The 18,189-nt window shown below is 42.4% G+C and overlaps 1 protein-coding gene across 3 annotated transcripts; it reads left to right on the forward strand.

The window, feature by feature from the left end:
* The first annotated feature begins 434 nt into the window (after window positions 1-434).
* RNASEH2B (ribonuclease H2 subunit B) lies at window positions 435-18,013 on the forward strand. 3 transcript variants are annotated; one of them, XM_083495716.1, is made up of 11 exons: window positions 435-569; window positions 3,358-3,429; window positions 5,485-5,592; window positions 6,008-6,084; window positions 6,713-6,830; window positions 7,868-7,932; window positions 9,469-9,574; window positions 11,133-11,214; window positions 12,661-12,703; window positions 13,547-13,627; window positions 15,090-15,490. In XM_083495716.1, exons 1-11 carry the CDS (start codon window positions 488-490, stop codon window positions 15,195-15,197), a joined length of 942 nt encoding a protein of 313 aa, XP_083351842.1. In that variant the 5' UTR covers window positions 435-487; the 3' UTR covers window positions 15,198-15,490. The 3 variants fall into 3 exon arrangements, 2 of the variants coding, with proteins under 2 accessions (XP_083351842.1, XP_083351843.1); XR_014524098.1 differs by lacking the exons at window positions 13,547-13,627; window positions 15,090-15,490 and adding exons at window positions 16,988-17,503; window positions 17,655-18,013 and having other exon boundaries at window positions 447-569; XM_083495717.1 differs by lacking the exons at window positions 13,547-13,627; window positions 15,090-15,490 and adding an exon at window positions 16,988-17,641 and having other exon boundaries at window positions 447-569.
* Window positions 18,014-18,189: the final 176 nt, after the last annotated feature.

Consider the following 18,189-nt stretch of genomic DNA (forward strand, 5'->3'; position numbering starts at 1 on the left):
CTCCGGGTATAGGGTGGTTTACAAATTTAATCAATCAATCAATCAATCAATCAATACCCAGCCTTGTCACTGAAAGATCTCCAAGTTCTCCAAGTGACATACAGAATACTGTATATAAAAATATACACACTGCTGTTGCTCTGCCAAATGACTTGCTTCAATTATCCAAAAGAAGTGACTTAAAAATATAAAAGTAAAGTATTATCAGAAATTTAGAAAATATAACAAAAACAGGGCTCCCCCCCCCCCCCGGGGGAACTCAACCGGCACCTTTAGTGTAACAACTTCATTCCCTAGAAGAAAAAAAGCACCGACCAAAAAACTAATATGTATAAAACTTGTCTTTGCGCGTGGACGCCAAGCGAAGAAGTCTAGCGAGGACATTCCCATGCGGCGACCCGCCAGCTGGCCCGCTTGTGCACCTCTTTTTGTTTTTGTATGTCTAGGGTTATAGCGAGGGGAGGGCCTGCAGCGAGCAGAAGGCAACATGCCGGCTGGGAGGCAGCGGCTCTTGGAAGCCTCCGCGGGGAACGGAGGCAGCGGCGGCCAATGGGTGATCGTTGCGCCAGGTAAAGAACTCCTTGCAAAGAAGCGCGGGGAGAGGTCTGCTGCAGCTGTGAAAGGATGGGCTCTTTTCTGGGGTGGGGGGTGGAATCTCTTTTCATTTGAATGGATGGATCTTCCCTCCCTTGTCCTGAAGCTAAGTTGCCCTCTTGGGGCAACGCGTGTCTCTGTGCGCGCGTGTATGTATGTATGTATATATGTATCCCCCTAAAAGGCATTTCTGGAGGATCTGATCAGTGCCAAAGGAACAGAAAACACCTCGGCGAGAATTTGCAGAAACGAAACTGGAAGTCACTTCCTGGAGCACTTGGTGCTTTTTTTTTTTTTAAAAAAAAAAGGGGGAGGTGGTGGAGCCTGCTAGCAAGATAATGAAAATATGATCGCTTTTTTAAATGAGTTGTGGCCGATAAAGGCCTCGATCCAAAGAGCTGCTCTTACACGTGTCCAAGGGGGTCTGGACTTGTTTTCCTCAGTTTACTGCTGTGCTACGTTGGCACAGCTATGATATGGCCCCAGAGGATTTGCTGTTTAGAGCTGGTGTGTGTGTGTGTGTGTGTGTGTGTGTGTGGAAAGAGCATAAATATATATACTAAGGGCATCCCTTGGGAGAAAAGCAATGACAAACCTAGACAGCATCTTAAAAAGCAGAGACATCACCTTGCCAACAAAGGTCCATATAGTTAAAGCTATGGTATTCCCAGTAGTGATGTATGGAAGTGAAAGCTGGACCATAAAGAAGGCTGATCGCCGAAGAATTGATGCTTTTGAATTATGGTGCTGGAGGAGACTCTTGAGAGTCCCATGGACTGCAAGAAGATCAAAGCTCTCCATTCTTAAGGAAATCAGCCCTGAGTGCTCACTGGAAGGACAGATCCTGAAGCTGAGGCTCCAATACTTTGGCCACCTCATGAGAAAAGAAGACCCTGATGTTGGGAAAGATGGAGGGCACAAGGAGAAGGGGACGGCAGAGGACGAGATGGTTGGACAGTGTTCTCGAAGCTACCAGCATGAGTTTGACCAAACTGCAGGAGGCAGTGGAAGACAGAAGTGTCTGGCGTGCTTTGGTCCATGGGGCCACGAAGAGTCGGACACGACTAAACGACTAAACAACAACAAGGGCATCCCTAAGGTCTTGCTCTAGCATCTCATTGGATCACAGCCATAATCATACCGGTTTGTCTTTCTGTGGCGGTCGCAGTCATGAGTGGGAATTCACGATAAAGCCAGTTCTTTGAATGCAACGGTGGAGACCACTATTAAAATGCTGCAGCATTTGAACTGACTTCTGTGACATGCAGACATTGCAGATTTAAAAAACAACGGGGTTTGCCAATATTTGCAATGGGTGGAGAAGATAGATCAGAGAGGACCTTCTCACAGTTGTGCCCTTCTCTCTGGCACACACATGCACGTGCATGCATGTCAACTTGTGTGAGTGTGAGTGTGCACACACACACACAACCATCTCACACAAAGTGTGGGAGGATGAGACACAGGAAGCAAGGGTTTCCTCTTTCTGCCTTTCCCCTGTCACGCAAGTTTCCGTGTCCTCCTGATCTTCTCAATCTGACCTCTTTCTCCTCCATTTCATCTGCCTCTGAGATGGGATTCTGACCATGTACACATGGCCTGGTGTAGCCAGGATTTATTTTCAGTGGGGGGCAGGCTTTATGTTGGGGGGGGCAGAACCAAGTTATCTGCAATGCAATTGGTCAGCTAGTTATTGTTGTTAGCCGCCCTGAGCCTTTGGCTGGGGAGGGCGGGATATAAATAAAATTTATTATTATTATTATTATTCATTTACTTGATGGGGGGAAGCTGCCCCCCTGCCCTCCTGGCTATGCCCATGAGTCTTTAACATATCAAACCGCAGGAGTGGGAGCCTGCCAGTTAAGGCTGTTATCCCATGTGGCAAAACAAACACTCAAATCCCCACAAGGAAAGATCTAGCACATCAGGGAAAGATGTTGTGGTCCAACATGTTTCCCATTGGTGTGAAGTTTCTTTTATGTCAGCTGGCATTCAAGCCCACGCAATATTTTACCACATCACAACTCTTATTGCTATGTTTCGTTGCATGTGTGAACTAGGCCTACAACTGTGGGGAATGAGGGCTGCTCCCCTGTCCTGCTTTTTGCCTCTTCTCTCTTCATCTTGGCTGTTGCTGTGCTTTGTACTGCTCTCTCTTTTCTCCTCCTTTCTTCTGCTTTGCCTTCCAGCTTCAGAAAGCATAGAGAGAGCAATGGCTGTGCCTGGCTATGTTTTCAGGTAAAATTAGGATGAGTAGCATGAAATGTTGTGGCAGCTCAAACATACTCTCTCCATTCCTATGAGCGATGATGATGTCGACTTGGTGAATCTGAGTGCACAGCTTCTAGATTGCAACCCTGTTTAATAGAAGTCTGTACAATGGTACCTCGGGTTACATACGCTTCAGGTAACAGACTCCGCTAACCCAGAAATAGTACCTCAGGTTAAGAACTTTGCTTCAGGATGAGAACAGAAATTGTGCTCTGGCGGCATGGCAGCAGCAGGAGGCCCCATTAGCTAAAGTGGTGCTTCAGGTTAAGAACAGTTTCAGGGTAAATACGGACCTCCGGAACGAATTAAGTACTTAACCTGAGGTACCACTGTATTCAGAAGACAGGGGCTCACCTGATCTCCTCGGGGCAATTCTTACTCTCCACAGGTAACAACGGAAGCCTCAACCATATTTACAGTAATAGTAGTTAGATGTGAATATTTTTAAATATATGAAGGGTATATCTCACTTTGGAATTTAACTTTTTTCAGAATCTGCTACTAATCTGCCAAAGAAGCCGGGCTCTGAGCCTTTATTTACAAAACTGCGTAATCCAAGTACAGGCAAGTCTGAAATTGTAATTCTTCCCTTCCCTTCAAATTTAAATTACAGTCGTACCTTGGTTCTGAAACACCTGTGACCTGAATGTTTTGGGTCCCGAACACCGCAAACCTGGAAGTGAGTATTCCAGTTTGTGAACGCTTTTTGGAAGCCGAATGTCCAACGCGGCTTCTGCAGCTTCCGATTGAGTGCAGGAAGCTCCTGTTGCCAATCAGAAGCTGCACCTTGGTTTTTGAATGTTTCAAACAGACTTCTGGAACGGATTCTGTTCGAGAACAAAGGTACCACTGTATTTCCTTTGTAGACTGAAGCTTTAAAATGATGTGCTTAATAAGAGTAGGGCTTTTTGTCTATTCAGTAAATGTTTTCTGTAAGATTATGTCTGTATGTTGTGAATTGTGTTTTGCTGTAAAATACATGGGTTTGGGGGGGCTGAGTTAAGCTGCCAGCTGTTCCTCTGTCCCAGAGCTAATAAAACAATGGCTACATCCAAGGGATATTGTTGTTGACATCCGTCTGTCTCGAGAGACAATGGAGTATGCCTCTGGGGGTGAATTCAAACCACTGTGTTAGCAGCACCACAAGCCTGGGCAATGTGTATAGAAGTCCTGGGCTGCCCAGATCCATGTCAGATTTCTTTGAAATTACTTCCCAAGGGTCAACAGACCTTGATACGTTGATCTCACATGATGTCTGTAACAGACTTGGTTCAGACATCATGCCAAACTATAGTTAATACCAGGACACGGGTGGCGCTGTGGGTTAAACCACAAAGCCTAGGGCTTGCCGATCAGAAGGTCGGCAGTTCGAATCCCCGCGATGGGGTGAGCTCCTGTTGCTCGGTCCCTGCTCCTGCCAACCTAGCAGTTTGAAAGCGTGAAGTGCAAGTAGACAAATAGGTACCGCTACGGTGTAAACGGTGTTTCCGTGCGCTGCTCTGGTTCGCCAGAAGCGGCTTAGTCATGCTGGCCACATGACCTGGAAGCTGTATGCCGGCTCCCTCGGCCAATAAAGCGAGATGAGCGCCGCAACCCCAGAGTCATCCGCGATGGACCTAATGTCCAGGGGTCCCTTTACCTTTTATAGTTAATACTATGGTTTTGTAAATCTACTTCAGGTCATGATTTTCAGTTTTGCTTTGCTGGCTGACTGCAAACCATGGCTTGCCAGTTTATACATGATGCTTACATTCAGATGGAACACGTTAAGCAAATTTAGCTTGTGTCCTGCCAACCTAGCAGTTCGAAAGCACGTCAAAGTGCAAGCAGATAAATAGGTACCGGTCTGGCAGGAAGGTAAACGGCGTTTCCATGCACTGTTCTGGTTCGCCCAGAAGCGGCTTAGTCATGCTGGCCACATGACCCGGAAGCTGTCTGCGGACAAATGCCAGCTCCCTCAGCCTATAAAACGAGATGAGCACCGCAACCCCAGAGTCATCCGCGACTGGACTTAACGGTCAGGGGTACATTTACTTTTATGAGCTGCCTGCTTGTGCACGCAGTTTGAGTCTTCCTTCCCTCTTCCTTTCCTGGAGCAAGGAAACAAACCACAGAGTTGGCTGGCTTGACATTCTGTCCAAACCAGTGTTTGTGTTCCAACTCCCCGCCAAAGCTTATTGTTTCTCTCTACATTTAGCATTACATCCAGATGTGATCCCTGCCAAACGATAGTTAAGCTTCCTAAACCATGGGTTGGCACAGGAGTTGTCAACCATTCTGGACCCATGGGCACATTTGCAAAGCAGGGAAACAATGGTGACCCCCCCCACTTCACCCGTTCGTGCACAGCAGCCAATTGTTAACTACAACATAATGCTTCTTCGCAGACTGAGGGGACTCAGCGGGTCCCTGGGAAGGTCTCTGTGGGTGCATGAGTTGGCAATCCCTAGTTTGAGTGTGATGCTTAAACTTTTCTATTTGTCTGAGTTTCTTTTGCACTTAAGGTTTGCATATAGTCCGGCATTCTCCTGAGAGTTTACTTTCTTCTTTTGATTGGGGGTGGCTATTGGCAGCTTCAGAAATCCGAAACCAATACCTGTGTCGTCGTCGTTTTAACAGGACAAGCAGCCCTTTACTTGTTCGGAAGTGATGGCCGTCAGGTGTTTGAAGTGAAAGCTTTTCATGAAGAATACCGGTCGTGGTTTATAGGCGAAGCTGTTCAACATGGTGAGCAGTGTCCTCTTTCCCCATTTGCAGCCTGATCTTCAAGCAGCGATTCCTCGTGATTTTAGGCATACACAGATTCCTGAGCTACTGCGGCTTAGTTTATCCTCATTTACATGTAACGACCTGGGCGAAGCTTTATGCTTCCATTGCCCTCAGTTCAGATCTGTATAAGAATATACACAGGAACATAGGAAGCTGTCTTACACCAAGTCAGGCCTCGTGGCTCAAAATTGTCTACATGGATTTGCTCCTGGATAAAGAAATAGGTTTGTGCACCCAAAATCAAATATAGCAATATTTTATTTGGGGTATAGAACCTATTTCTTTATTCAGGGGAAGATTGTCTTTATCAAGGGAAATTACCATTAGAATTATTTATCTATTGTCACAATGATGCTTTTTTATATACTTTTAGATGGACGGCTATTATTTGCTACACCAGTGGATCCCTTATTTCTTTTGTTGTTTTACCTTACCAAGGCAGAGAAAGAGGTAGGTAACTAGAAATTTTTAAGGATGACATTATATTGCTTTTCTCCAAAAACAACAGTAAATTAATGCTCTAAAGTAGGTAGGTGTTCAAGTGTAGTCAGTAGACTCCACTACATATTATAATGTGCTGGTTAGGTTGGCATGGCTGTAACTTGAAATTATTAAATCATGTAGAAAACAACTCCTGTAGGGCTTCAAGCCAAACTGGAACATGTATTGCAAGGAAGAAAGATTGGCTATTCCAGAGTTCTGTCTGTAAATCTTGCTAGTGAAAGAGAGAGTTCAAAATCTTGTTGCCTTTTGGTCTGCCTGTTGGTGCATTTTCACTTGCAGAACTTGCATTTATCCTTCACAACAAAGAGTCACTAGGAGTTTAAAATACTGACTTTTTTTTAAAAAAAGCTTTATTTAAACACCCTTCATTAAAGAATTCTGTTGCCTTTTTATCAGTTTGAAATAACTGTTAATGCTTTGCTGTTCTTTAATTTTTTAGCAGCTTTTGGTAGTACCTGTCATCCATCCATCTCTAGCTGAAATTACCTGGCCATAAAAAACATATATTTCTGGCAAAATATTTTAGAATCACTTTAATCCATTCACCATTTTGATTTATCTTCCCTTTTTCCAGCAAGGAAAGTTTCAGCCTTTGGATCAGTTCCTGGTAGACGAAGAGTTCTCTTCCTGTGCAATGTTGCTAAATTGCAAGAACGTTTCGCAATCTGTTCAGCACCTAGTAGATGAAAAAGGTACAAGATCTGACAAATAAAATGAGCAAGCAGCATTTGATACAGGTTTTACAGTCCTTTGTCAGTTCATGCTGTTAGGCCAGTGAAGGTTTGTCACAGTCAGCCTTCCCAGGACCTCACAAGCCATACATGTAACTCCCAGTGAACCATGTGAAACTATAGAGGGTCTGTGTGAGAGAGGCCACTGAACGCAGGGTATTCACACTTTCACGACAGTTTCTGCAATTGTGAGTTACAGGAATGTAAGCTGAAACTCTGAGTGTGTTCAACATGCCCAAGTTGTAGAGGAGGGACTGTAGCTTAATTAGTAGTAGAGTACATTTTTTGCATGCACATGGTCCCTGGTTCAGTCCCTGACATCTGTAGGTAAGACTGGAAGAGAGCCCTCTCTGAAATACAGGAGAGCCCTGCCAGTTAATGAGCAAAATAGACCAATGCTTATAAGGTTGTGTGTGTGTGTGTGTGTGTGTGTGTGTGTGTGTGTGTGTATATGTACAGTGCTTTTTTTCTGGGGGTACACAGGAGTACGCATACCTTTAAACATTTTGTGAATCTAAAGGGAGAAGAAACAATTTTTTTTTTTTAAAAAAAGCTTCTTCTCTAGCACGGTGAACCATCAGTTCCATTGCTACCTCTGATGACGGCCTCATTTCCTGGCATGGTGTTTCCTGAATCTCAGATGGAAGTGAGCGTTTAATGTGTGAAGTAGGAGTTGGAATCTAGCATGGTGATTGGTTGGTTTCGTTGTATTTACTGCATTTATTTACCTCGATTTGGATTATAAAATAGTGATTTTCTTGAGTCAAAATGAGAGTACCCCTAAACATTTTTTAACAAAAAAAAAGCAGTGTGTGTGTGTGTGTGTGTGTGTGTGTGTGTTTATAAATGTGTTCACTAGTAACCTTGTACAGATGCTGAAATAGCATATCTACTCCAATGTCTTATTTCATGTCAGAGCGGTGTATAAATTCAACAAATAAATATATAAATGTCATGAAAGTACAAACCTAAATACGAGGCGACTCTTTTTGTCTCAGAAATAGGTGGCAGAAAATTTTATAAATACAGCGAGGAGAAAGCACTGAAGTGGCTGAAGAAGAAGGTATCTTTATGTTAAAAGAGTTTCTTTTCTATTGTGATGAATTCTGAATATTACATGTTGCCTTGTACAAAAGCAAGGGACTATAGTTAAAACTGAAAAAGTGTAACAGTGCTATAAGGATGCAGCCGATTTCTAAGGACTTTCTTCTTCTTTACCTGCACTATTGGATGTCTTAGTTACACCAGATCAGAAGGAACCTTCCCAGTAAGTGTCCCATGTTCCTATGTAATTTCTGGGACAGATTAGATATCGGTAGTTGTCAGTAATTTCCTGCAGATTATCCGAAACTCCACCTCCACCTGCCTCCGCTTTGTGACTGGTTCAACCCTTGGGCAGCCATTTTGTGACTGGCGGACTTCCGTAATTTTCAGCCAATTCATGTGGAACCATGGGGGTGCAAACTTTTGAGATCTGCCGAGTTAGTTAAGTACCGAAGGCATTGAGATTGTCGTAAAATATAACAATGAAATACAGTGGTACCTCGGGTTACAAACACCTCGGGTTACAAACACTTCGGGTTACAGACTCCGCTAACCCGGAAATAGTACCTCAGGTTAAGAACTTTACCTCAGGATGAGAACAGAAATCGTGCAGCGGCGGCGGGAGACCCCATTAGCTAAAGTGGTACCTCAGGTTAAGAATGGTTTCAGGTTAACAACGGACCTCCGGAACAAATTAAGTTCGTAACCAGCGGTACCACTGTACTGAAATTGCTGCTTGACTGCTGTTTCTGCCTCTGGTGGGTGTGTATTCCTCCTTCCAATTTGTAAAGTACGTACATGTGCTCTCATGCTGCACTCGATTCAGCACTTAGAAAATATGACGCCCCTGAACTAAGTTTCACATTTGCTTTGCATAGTTACTTGTCTGAAAATAAAAGGGGGGCATTCAGATATAATGCAGGATTTTCCCTCTCCTCTCCCCTCTCTCTTCACATTTTCTGTGAGCAGCATAAGCTGCGTTCCACTTACTCATAGACTCATAGTTGGAAGGGATCCAAGGGTCATCTAGTCCAACCCCCTGCAATACAGGAATCTTAGCTAAAACATCCCTGACAGACAGCCATCCAATCTCCGCTTAAAATCCCCACTTTTTCTGCTGTAGTTATGCTAGCTTAGTTGTGATCGCTCTACAAATTGAATACCTCAGGAGCCTTTGCTGGCTGCAGTAGGGAAAAAGTTTGGTTAGGAAAACTTTTAAAAAGTGTATCAATAATTTGCTAAGTTTGTAGCTATTTTAACAGTAAATTGCATGTCGCAAATGCAGTCCTCTGTGATTTTCTCCTGAGCAGTTACATTTTACACGAACGGAAATGTCTCAGGAGTGCCTCTTTTTTCTTGCACAATTCTCATTCATCCCACCAAAAGGGGGTTTATTTGGGCAACCGTAGAAGATTGTGACCCATGTCAGTGTGGTAGCAGCTACAAACGTGTGCTAGATTTCAGTTCGTAGGTTCAGGGTTTGGCTTTGGTGGTACATTGCATGTACGCACGACGGCAGCAATGATAAGCCCTTCTGTTTTGTGGCTTTTGTCAGGTCGACCAGACTGTCAAAGTGTTAAAAGACAATGACATACCTGTGGGTGGAAAGGTGCAGTCTGCTACATTTATCAGCGGCAAACGGAACACGGATGCCACTGAAGGTGAGGGGATTTAGGTCCCAAGTGAAATATAAATTTATGCTGGTAAGATTTGTACAGTACTTAATTTGTTTGCACATATGATTTTCTCTTGCAGTACAGTGGTACCTCGGGTTACATACGCTTCAGGTTACAAACGCTTCAGGTTACAGACTCCGCTAACCCAGAAATAGTACCTCGGGTTAAGAACTTTGCTTCAGTATGAGAACAGAAACCGTGCTCCAGCGGTGCGGCAGGAGCAGGAGGCCCCATTAGCTAAAGTGGTGCTTCAAGTTAAGAACAGTTTCAGGTTAAGAACGGACCTCCGGAATCAATTAAGTACTTAACCCGAGGTACCACTGTATTTACATTTTCCTTACTGTAATAACTCCCGTATGACATCAGCTTGTGTGTTGCACTTTCCCCTCCTTCACTTAGTTGCTTTTCCAGGCATTATTTTCAGTTTCTCTTAATTTTTGTGTGTGTGTGGTGTTTTTATAGTTACCAGGCCACTGCTGCTAAACACTATCAGGCCACAATGCACCCATCTCCCTCCCCAAAACTAGTTGATGTTCCCAGCACTGCTATCCTTTTGAGGCAAAACAGATAATAGTTGCTACATAACTTTATAGCCAGTTTTATGCCTTCAGGAGTATTCAGTTGGGAAGAGAGGAGAAGGTCAGATAAGGAGAAATAACCCATCTGGTTGCCTGGGCTTATGAAACCAATAGGGAACATTTGCATGGCCATCTGTGTGGTTTTCCATCCCTTTCCAATTTTATTTTTTCCCAAGACACAACCAATACGTTTGGGAAAATTAATCCTGCGTCCAGTCAGGCTGCCCCTGTGCAACTCTGTTCGGGAGCTGACCTGGCAGGAAGAGCAGAGTAGCAGCGGTCCTGCGTCCGTGTGAGATGAGGGATAAATCACGTCAGGAGACAGTTCAGTTCTTATCTCTAGAAGCGTTTATTTACAAGCAGTAAATCCATCAGAAACTTCCGACATTCTCTGTGCTCCAAAAGCACACACGCAGCCTCTGAGCTGAGCTGCGTCTTAGGCAGAAGCGAAAGCAAGTCTGAACAGTGACACAGACTGTGACCCACTTCTCTGCGACAAGCTCCTCCCAGATACAGGACACCACGGAGTTTTAACCCTGTCAGTTACAAACTCCACAATACGAAGCTGACAACCACTGCTGCATTTTAATTATGAGTGACATTCGGGACATAAGTACTGCTGGCATGCTGCAAGCTGTCTATAGCATTCAGTGCCTGCTCTTTGCAAGTATTGATTCTGTTTAGGGTAGGTGTGAGAAGCCTTTGGCCCTCCCAACTGTTGCTGGACTGCAACTCCCGCCAGCCCTAACCATTGGCCATGCTTGCTGAGGGTCAGCGGTTCCCCACATCTGGTTTAGGCCAAAGGGTGTGTGAGATGCACTGATGGGAACACCACGAAACTAAAGGTGCTGATCACTCATCACAGATAGAAGTGGTAAACTTGGGGCAGTGTTAATTTGGAGACTGAACATTCTAAAGGAGAGATGTTTTAATAATATACAGCATTTATTTTGTTTTTCTTTCAGAGGACTATATTCGCTATGCTCATGGTTTAATAACTGAATATATTTCTGAAGAGCTGAGTACTGCACTAGCTCAGTATTTGAGGTGAGTGTTCATGCTTTATGTTGTAAAGGATAACTTTGATGACAATGTCTGATTCCCCCCCATGCTTTAGCTCTTTATATACAGTGGTACCTCCGGCTACATACGCTTCAGGTTACATACGCTTCAGGTTACAGACTCCGCTAACCCAGAAATAGTGCTTCAGGTTAAGAACTTTGCTTCAGGATGAGAACAGAAATCGTGCTCCGGCGGCGCGGCGGCAGCGAGAGGCCCCATTAGCTAAAGTGGTGCTTCAGGTTAAGAACAGTTTCAGGTTAAGAACGGACCTCCGGAACGAATTAAGTACTTAACCCGAGGTACCACTGTATTAGGTGGAAAGGATCCATCTGTGTCTGTAATTTTCAGCCAGTTGATTTGGAACCCGGGGGCGCAAACTTTGAGAATCGCTGATTTAGTTAAGTACAGATGGCATTGAGACTGTCATAAAATATTATAATAAAATACTGGAATTGCTGCTTTACTTACTGCTCTTTCTGCCTTTGCTGGGTGTGTTTTTCTCTTTCCAATTTGCAAAGTACGTACACTTTCAGTTGATTCAGCACTTAGAAAATATGACACCCATGACTAAGTTTCACATTTGCTTTGCATACAGTGGTACCTCTGGATACAAACGGGATCCATTCCGGAACCCCATTCGCATCTAGAAGCAAACGTAACTAGTGATGGCATGTGTGCGCACATGCGCGTCGCTTTTCGCCGCTTCTGGGCATGCGCGTGATGTCATTTTGAGCGTCTGCGCATGCGAAGTGGCGAAACCCGGAAGTAACGTGCTCTGTTACTTCCGGGTTGCCGCGGAGCGCAACTTGAATGTTTTTTGTACATATTACATTTTATCCTAATGCTACTTTTATGTTTTTTAGTCTTCCTGCCCACTGCTTCTATCATTTGATTATTAGGTTGCATCTGAATTAATATTTGTTGTCATTTGGCTTTGGCATTTTTGTTTCAGAACTGACACACAGGGAATACAACTTTGAAATAAAAGTAGATTTATTATTTTTTTTTGTGGTGCATGGCTGTTCTAGCCCAGAAGTTTTTATTAAAGTTTTCACAATGCAATCAAATTATATCTAGAACAAACGAAGTCAAAGAGAGAGAGAGAGAGAGCAAAAGCCAAGAGAGGAAGGCAAAAGAAGAAAGAAAGGAGAGGATTGAAGATTAGGGTAAAACTCGAATGCAGGGCTATATATATATTCCAGTTTTACCCTAATCTTCAATCCACATACAAAAACTGAGTATCCCCAGCTCCCACCTGGAAAGTTTCCCCCTTTCCCCAGGCTCCCACCCTGATAAAAACTCACTCTTGCTTGTCTCCCACACAAATACTTCAAAATAAATAGATGAGGCACTTACTGATAAAATATTCTAGCTTGATAGTTCTAAAATTTGATTACCTTAACCTCTTTTCTTTTTTGTTTTGCTTTCCAGGCTCCCACAGATTGCAAGTCCTCCGGCGGAGCCAGCATCCAAGGTAATGGAAATTTAGGTACTTCTGGATACGTATTGTTTTCATGCAGTTATGCCCTGCGTTCCTTCCATCGCGGAACTTGAGGGCAGTTTGCATGGGGTTTTCAGGCAGATCCCTGTTCAGGCATTGGCCAGACTCAGGTGAGCTTAGCCTCAGCGAGGTGGGTGCATTGTGAGCCTTCAGACCATGGTCTGGAACCCTGGAGATGGTGAAAAAGAAATGCTGTACCAGAGAAATCCTTAGAGGAGAGGAAGTCAAGTCCTGAAATACTTCTTTTCCCATTGATAACAAACTCCCCACCCCATTGATAACTGGGCTTTTTTAAAGCATCGAGCTAAAAGCATGAAACAGTGTCACAGTGTTTGGCAAGATGTAAGAAGAATGTGCAATTATTTTTACTCACCAATCAAATGAGGAAGACCTTTCAAGCTGTCTAGTACATAGAGTATATGTTGGCAATGAAGTGCTACAATTATGCCTATGGTTTTCAAAGCAAGAGTTATACGGATGCATGCATGATAAGAAAATACACTTGTGTCTTTTGTATTAATGTCCTTGGCCTCTCACTTCCCCAGGTCCATACTACTTCCACTTTTCAGATCTCTGCTTCCTCTGCTCATAGTCTTCTTCCTTTATCCAACCATTCTCACTCAGCATTTTTCCCACCTCTGCTTGCATGTTCTGCAGTCGGCTTTCCCACTTAATCTAGAGGACAGGCGATACTGCCTTGGATAACTTTATCACCATTGCTCACATTAAGCCTGAACGTTTTTTGTTTACGCTGAAGATCGGTGTATGCAATACACTGTGATTTTTATGGAGCAAATCCTCACTCTAACATTGCAGAAAAGGAAATTATCAGATGCCCCTGTGGAAGCAGAAGAAGATTACACCAAGTTTAATACTAGTGATCTGAAAAGCAAAAAGGTGAGTTGTATATCGCTTTTCCGACTAGCTTTTTGACTAGCAGCCTCATTTTCTTGTAGGATGCTACTTTACTCAGGAGAAAGTAGAATGCATATTCTAAGCATGTACAGTACATTCTATCCAGTGCTATTTTTCCAGAAAAGGGGTGCCAGAACTCACCATGAACACCTCCCTCATTCTCTTAGAATGGCAATGGCAACCACCTGAGAGGTGCCAGAATTGAGTTCCAGGAAGTTCTGGCTGGAAAAACCTCCTAATTCTATATGTGAGGAAAAAAACCCATTAATTTTTAGAATAGTATATTCTAACTAGTTCAAGAAATGGTGAAAATATTGGTGGCGGGAATTTAAAAGGCTTTCATGGCTATCTAGGACTAAAGAACTAGTAAAGCTTTTAATAAATCTGCTACAACTGTATCCTGGAATGTTGAATCCATTCCCTGAGTTCCTCCACCCACAGTGGGCCACTTTAAGCAAGGGGTGTGAGAGAGAGGCTCTGCCCACCTGCCAGTCACCTGACATCACTATGACATCAGGTGACCCATTTTTCCTTCATAGCACAGCTTGAGGCCAAGCCTTGCTATAAAGGAAAAACAAAGTCCTGCTTTCAGCAGGGGTCAGTTGCCCCAATGGAGTTCCCATTAGGGGAGGCCGTAGCACTGCTGATTCCATTGATGGTGACAGCAAGCCTCCCTAGTTAAGGAACAATTTTCTAACATATTCACCCCGAGCAGTTAGGATGTTTGTGACATCAAGGCTTAGGGCTGGAGTGTAGCTTACAGGTGACACTCTTAGTTTAGTAAAAAGGAACTCGAGAATCACACACAGTACAAAATTTTGGAGCAGGCATTGTACAGTATTTAAGATGTGGAAAGAGTTGAGTAGTCCTCATAATTCAGTTCAGTTTACTCATAAAAGATGTTGGATAACCTGAGAAACACAGAGTTTCAAAGTGAGGAATTTCAAGCAGCAACAGTAGTCTAATTTTACTTCTTCATTTAACCTTTTTTTTAAAATATACAATCCTTTATCACAAGATCTCAGGCGGTTCACTGCATGTGTGGATGTGTATTAAAGATGTGTATATTAATACTTGTTTTTACTGTAGCGTTTCCAGGATAAAAAACCATGCATTTAACTTCAATGTATTCCCAGCATGATCAGGATTCTGGTGTCTGATGTTTTCATTAATGTTTGTGCCGTCTAACTGATGAAACATCCCACCTATCTAAATGTGAAGAAATGTTGTCCGGATCAGGCCAAATGTCAACTTTTTATATTAGCCAGATCTGCAAACCATGTGATTACATTTATCAAATTATCCCCCAGATAAAATATTTAGGCACATGGTGTGAAGGGATATACAATAGCTAAAGGATATGTGTGGTTTCTGCTTGATAGGCATGTGACGTTGCGTGGAAACTTTACTTTAGTCTAACTTTTTCCTCTGTTCTTATTTCCAGGCAAACAGTAAGATGTCAGCTGCTCAAAAGGCCCTGGCAAAAGTTGACAAGAGTGGCATGAAAACAATGTCTTCTTTCTTTAGTTCAAAAACTAAAACAACAAAATGAGACTTTTGATACAGTAATTATTTTTGTATAGGCCAGCTTCTTTTTCATTTCTTCCCTTCCTTCCCCCCCCCCCCCCAAGTCTTACTTAAAGTTAGGGCTCAAAAATAGAAACAGTACTGTGAAAGTTAATATTGTGTAAAACAAAGTCAGGATAGCCTGTTGTAGTTCCCACTGGGAAAGCTAATTTTGGTAATTTATCATATCAGCCAATATGCTTGTTTATTTAGCACTGTTAAGCTGTAAGGTGTACATTGCAATGTAATGAGGTAAAATAAATTCATTTCTGAAACAGATATTTCTTGTTTCTTGTCTTTTTAATGGATGGGGATTAGGGAAATGCCAAATGTTTCCTCCTTTTTCAAAAAAACCTGAACTGGGTTTTTCCCCCCAAATGGTTTTTGTTGAATTTCGAAATATTAACAAATACAAAGTGCGGGGGAAATAAGTTTCTAACGCATACAAAAACTAAAGAAAATAAGTGTCATTAGGATATAAGAGCACATTTTTTAAAATCACTTTTCAGTTTTAAGAATTAATGATATACTAATACTAGACAAATTCTAATACACTTTGCCATTAACATGGCAGCATTTTGCTTATTACATTTGTGAGCTGGATTTTTTGTTAGCTGTTATGCTTCAGTGTATGGTTAATCTCAGTTTCTCAAGAAAAGTGATGTGATACATGATTAAACATGTTTTCTCCATGTTGTGAGTGATCCTTGCTTCAAGAATATCAGTGATTCTTTCTGTGAAATAAGGATAATTTTAAGGGACATCGTTTTAGAGAGTCTGCTGATTTAAACATAAAAGTTTATTAAAGAGAGTTGGACACTTATTGGAAGAAAGTCTCATATACAGTTACACAAGCTGAGTTTGGAGACATCTCCTAATTAGCTAGAATGGAAAAGTAGCTCTCAGCAAGACTACAAGTTGGCCAAATAATTTTCCATATAGTGACAGTGGATCACATCCAATGTTGCTGTTCTGTTAAAACAGCTTGTGCAACCGAACTTTCCTCTCCCCTGTAGCTCCTCCCTCCATCAGTGCATCTTCAAAATCTGTCCCAGCGGGTTAGAGGACCCTCCAGAACAGTTTTTTTCCTGCCAATCTAAAATGGCACACATTTTGTGTGGGAGTAAATTTATCAGGAAAGATGGGTGTGGGTGTGTACACACTCACACACTGTATTTTTCTGTGTATAAGACTAGGTTCCCCCCTTAAAAATAATGTCAAAAATTAGGGGGCGCCTTATACATGCCGCCATCTCGCCCGATTTTCTTAAATCTGAGTCCCCCAAAATAGGCGGTGTCTTATACATGGGGGCGTCCTATAGACGGAAAAGTACGGTGTGTGTGTGTGTGTTAAAACAGAAGCCAGTAACAATGTTGTTAAACTGACTCTGTTCATTCAAACAGAGGAACACCGATACAGTCGTCATGAATCCATTTTCAGCAGAGCCCCTCGTTTACTAAAAGGTGGCATTTGTGTGTGTGTGTGTGTGTTTTAGGTTATTTTTAAAAATTGCGCCAAATGTACCAAAATACTTATGGGAAAAGAGAGTAGTTTGCTGTTTGAAACTGACTTTGAAATACAATGTTACAAAAAAATGTAAAATGGTGCCTAAAAGCAATAAAATTCAATAGCAATAAAAGAAAATAAAACAGTAAAAAATATTTTTAAAAATGTTATTAAACTGACTGAACTGTCAAAATCAAAGTGTTACAAATACATTCGTTAACAAATCATCTGGGTAATAATATTTATAGATGTGCTTTTTTCTTTCACTAGATGTCTGCTCGTCACCAGAGGAAGAGATGAAGGGAATGAAAGGAAATGTGGATGCCTTGTTTTAATGTGGAACATTCCCAAAACCATTTTAAAGAAATGCAAATTGTATTGTTAGAGACTGTTATCCAGGTGAGATTCGCTGGTAGAGCTGGAATTCGATGAGGTCAATTTCCCTTCTGGTATGAGGTTGGGATCTCTTGCTTGAAGTTCTAGATTTTGATCTAGTACAATTATTCCTTGTCCTTTGAGCATTTCTGGCTTGGTGTACCTTGTCTGCTTACTGCTGTCTGCTTTCAGCAAATGTATTGAGGGGCTTGTCCACATGTGAGCATTATTTATCTCTTAATCCACTTTTTCCCATCCAAATTAACTTGGAGTATTCCACACTTGTGCATACTTGAATTTGTTTCTGAGGAGAAACCACAGTCTTTCGCATTCATACTGGTAGGAGTTGCCTTTTCTGTTTGAACCTGTCTTCTCATTTGTTATTATGCCAATTAAGTAACAACAGGGAACGTGCACAGATAGCTGTGCACCTTGGGTTTTTTATTTATTTGAAAAATCTGCATAAGAAGTGTGCAGTAGGCATAGCCAGGCAATTGTAAATTTGCTTGTGCAGTTTTCAGCAAACCTGATGGTTCAGAATTATACACACACAAAGAGGGAGAGGCTAATGCTAGTGCCATTTCCTTGTACATTTTTCTGGTTTTGTGCAAATCTGAGGGATCAAAAGGAAAAAAAATATCCTCCCTTCATGAATGTACCAGAAATAGTTACAAGAAAAGAAATGAAAAGACTAAGGAAGCAGTGGGGTGGAAGGGGGTTAGCCAAAAGTGACAATTGATCCATCCACCCCAAACTACCAAAACAAATTATCTGTGACCCTGAATGGAATGGTTTGGAGTCCAATTTCCAGCAATTTACCAATCAACATTTGTATTATTTGAGGTTAATGTTCTGGTACTACACAAATTACATGTGAACGCAAACCTACAGCAAACTCTGGTGTGGGCAAGCTCTAGATAATACAGTGGTGCCCCGCAAGACGAATGCCTCGCAAGACGGAAAACTCGCTAGATGAAAGAGTTTTCCGTTTTGGAGGTGCTTCGCAAAACGAATCTCCTATGGGCTTGCTTCGCAAGACGACAATGCCTTGCGAGTTCCTGCAGGGTTTTTTTCCTTTCCCCCCTTTTTCTAAGCCG

The sequence above is a fragment of the Podarcis liolepis genome (genome assembly GCF_965112155.1).
Source record: "Podarcis liolepis genome assembly, chromosome: 3".
NCBI lineage: Eukaryota > Metazoa > Chordata > Lepidosauria > Squamata > Lacertidae > Podarcis > Podarcis liolepis.

Excerpts from the sequence above, each read along its gene's own strand:
- RNASEH2B (XM_083495716.1), top strand. The coding sequence starts at position 488 with ATGCCGGCTGGGAGGCAGCGGCTCTTGGAAGCCTCCGCGGGGAACGGA. Across the intron at positions 570-3,357 it reads ATGGGTGATCGTTGCGCCAG|AATCTGCTACTAATCTGCCA; the intron begins GTAAAGAACTCC and ends AACTTTTTTCAG. Across the intron at positions 6,085-6,712 it reads TTACCAAGGCAGAGAAAGAG|CAAGGAAAGTTTCAGCCTTT; the intron begins GTAGGTAACTAG and ends CCCTTTTTCCAG.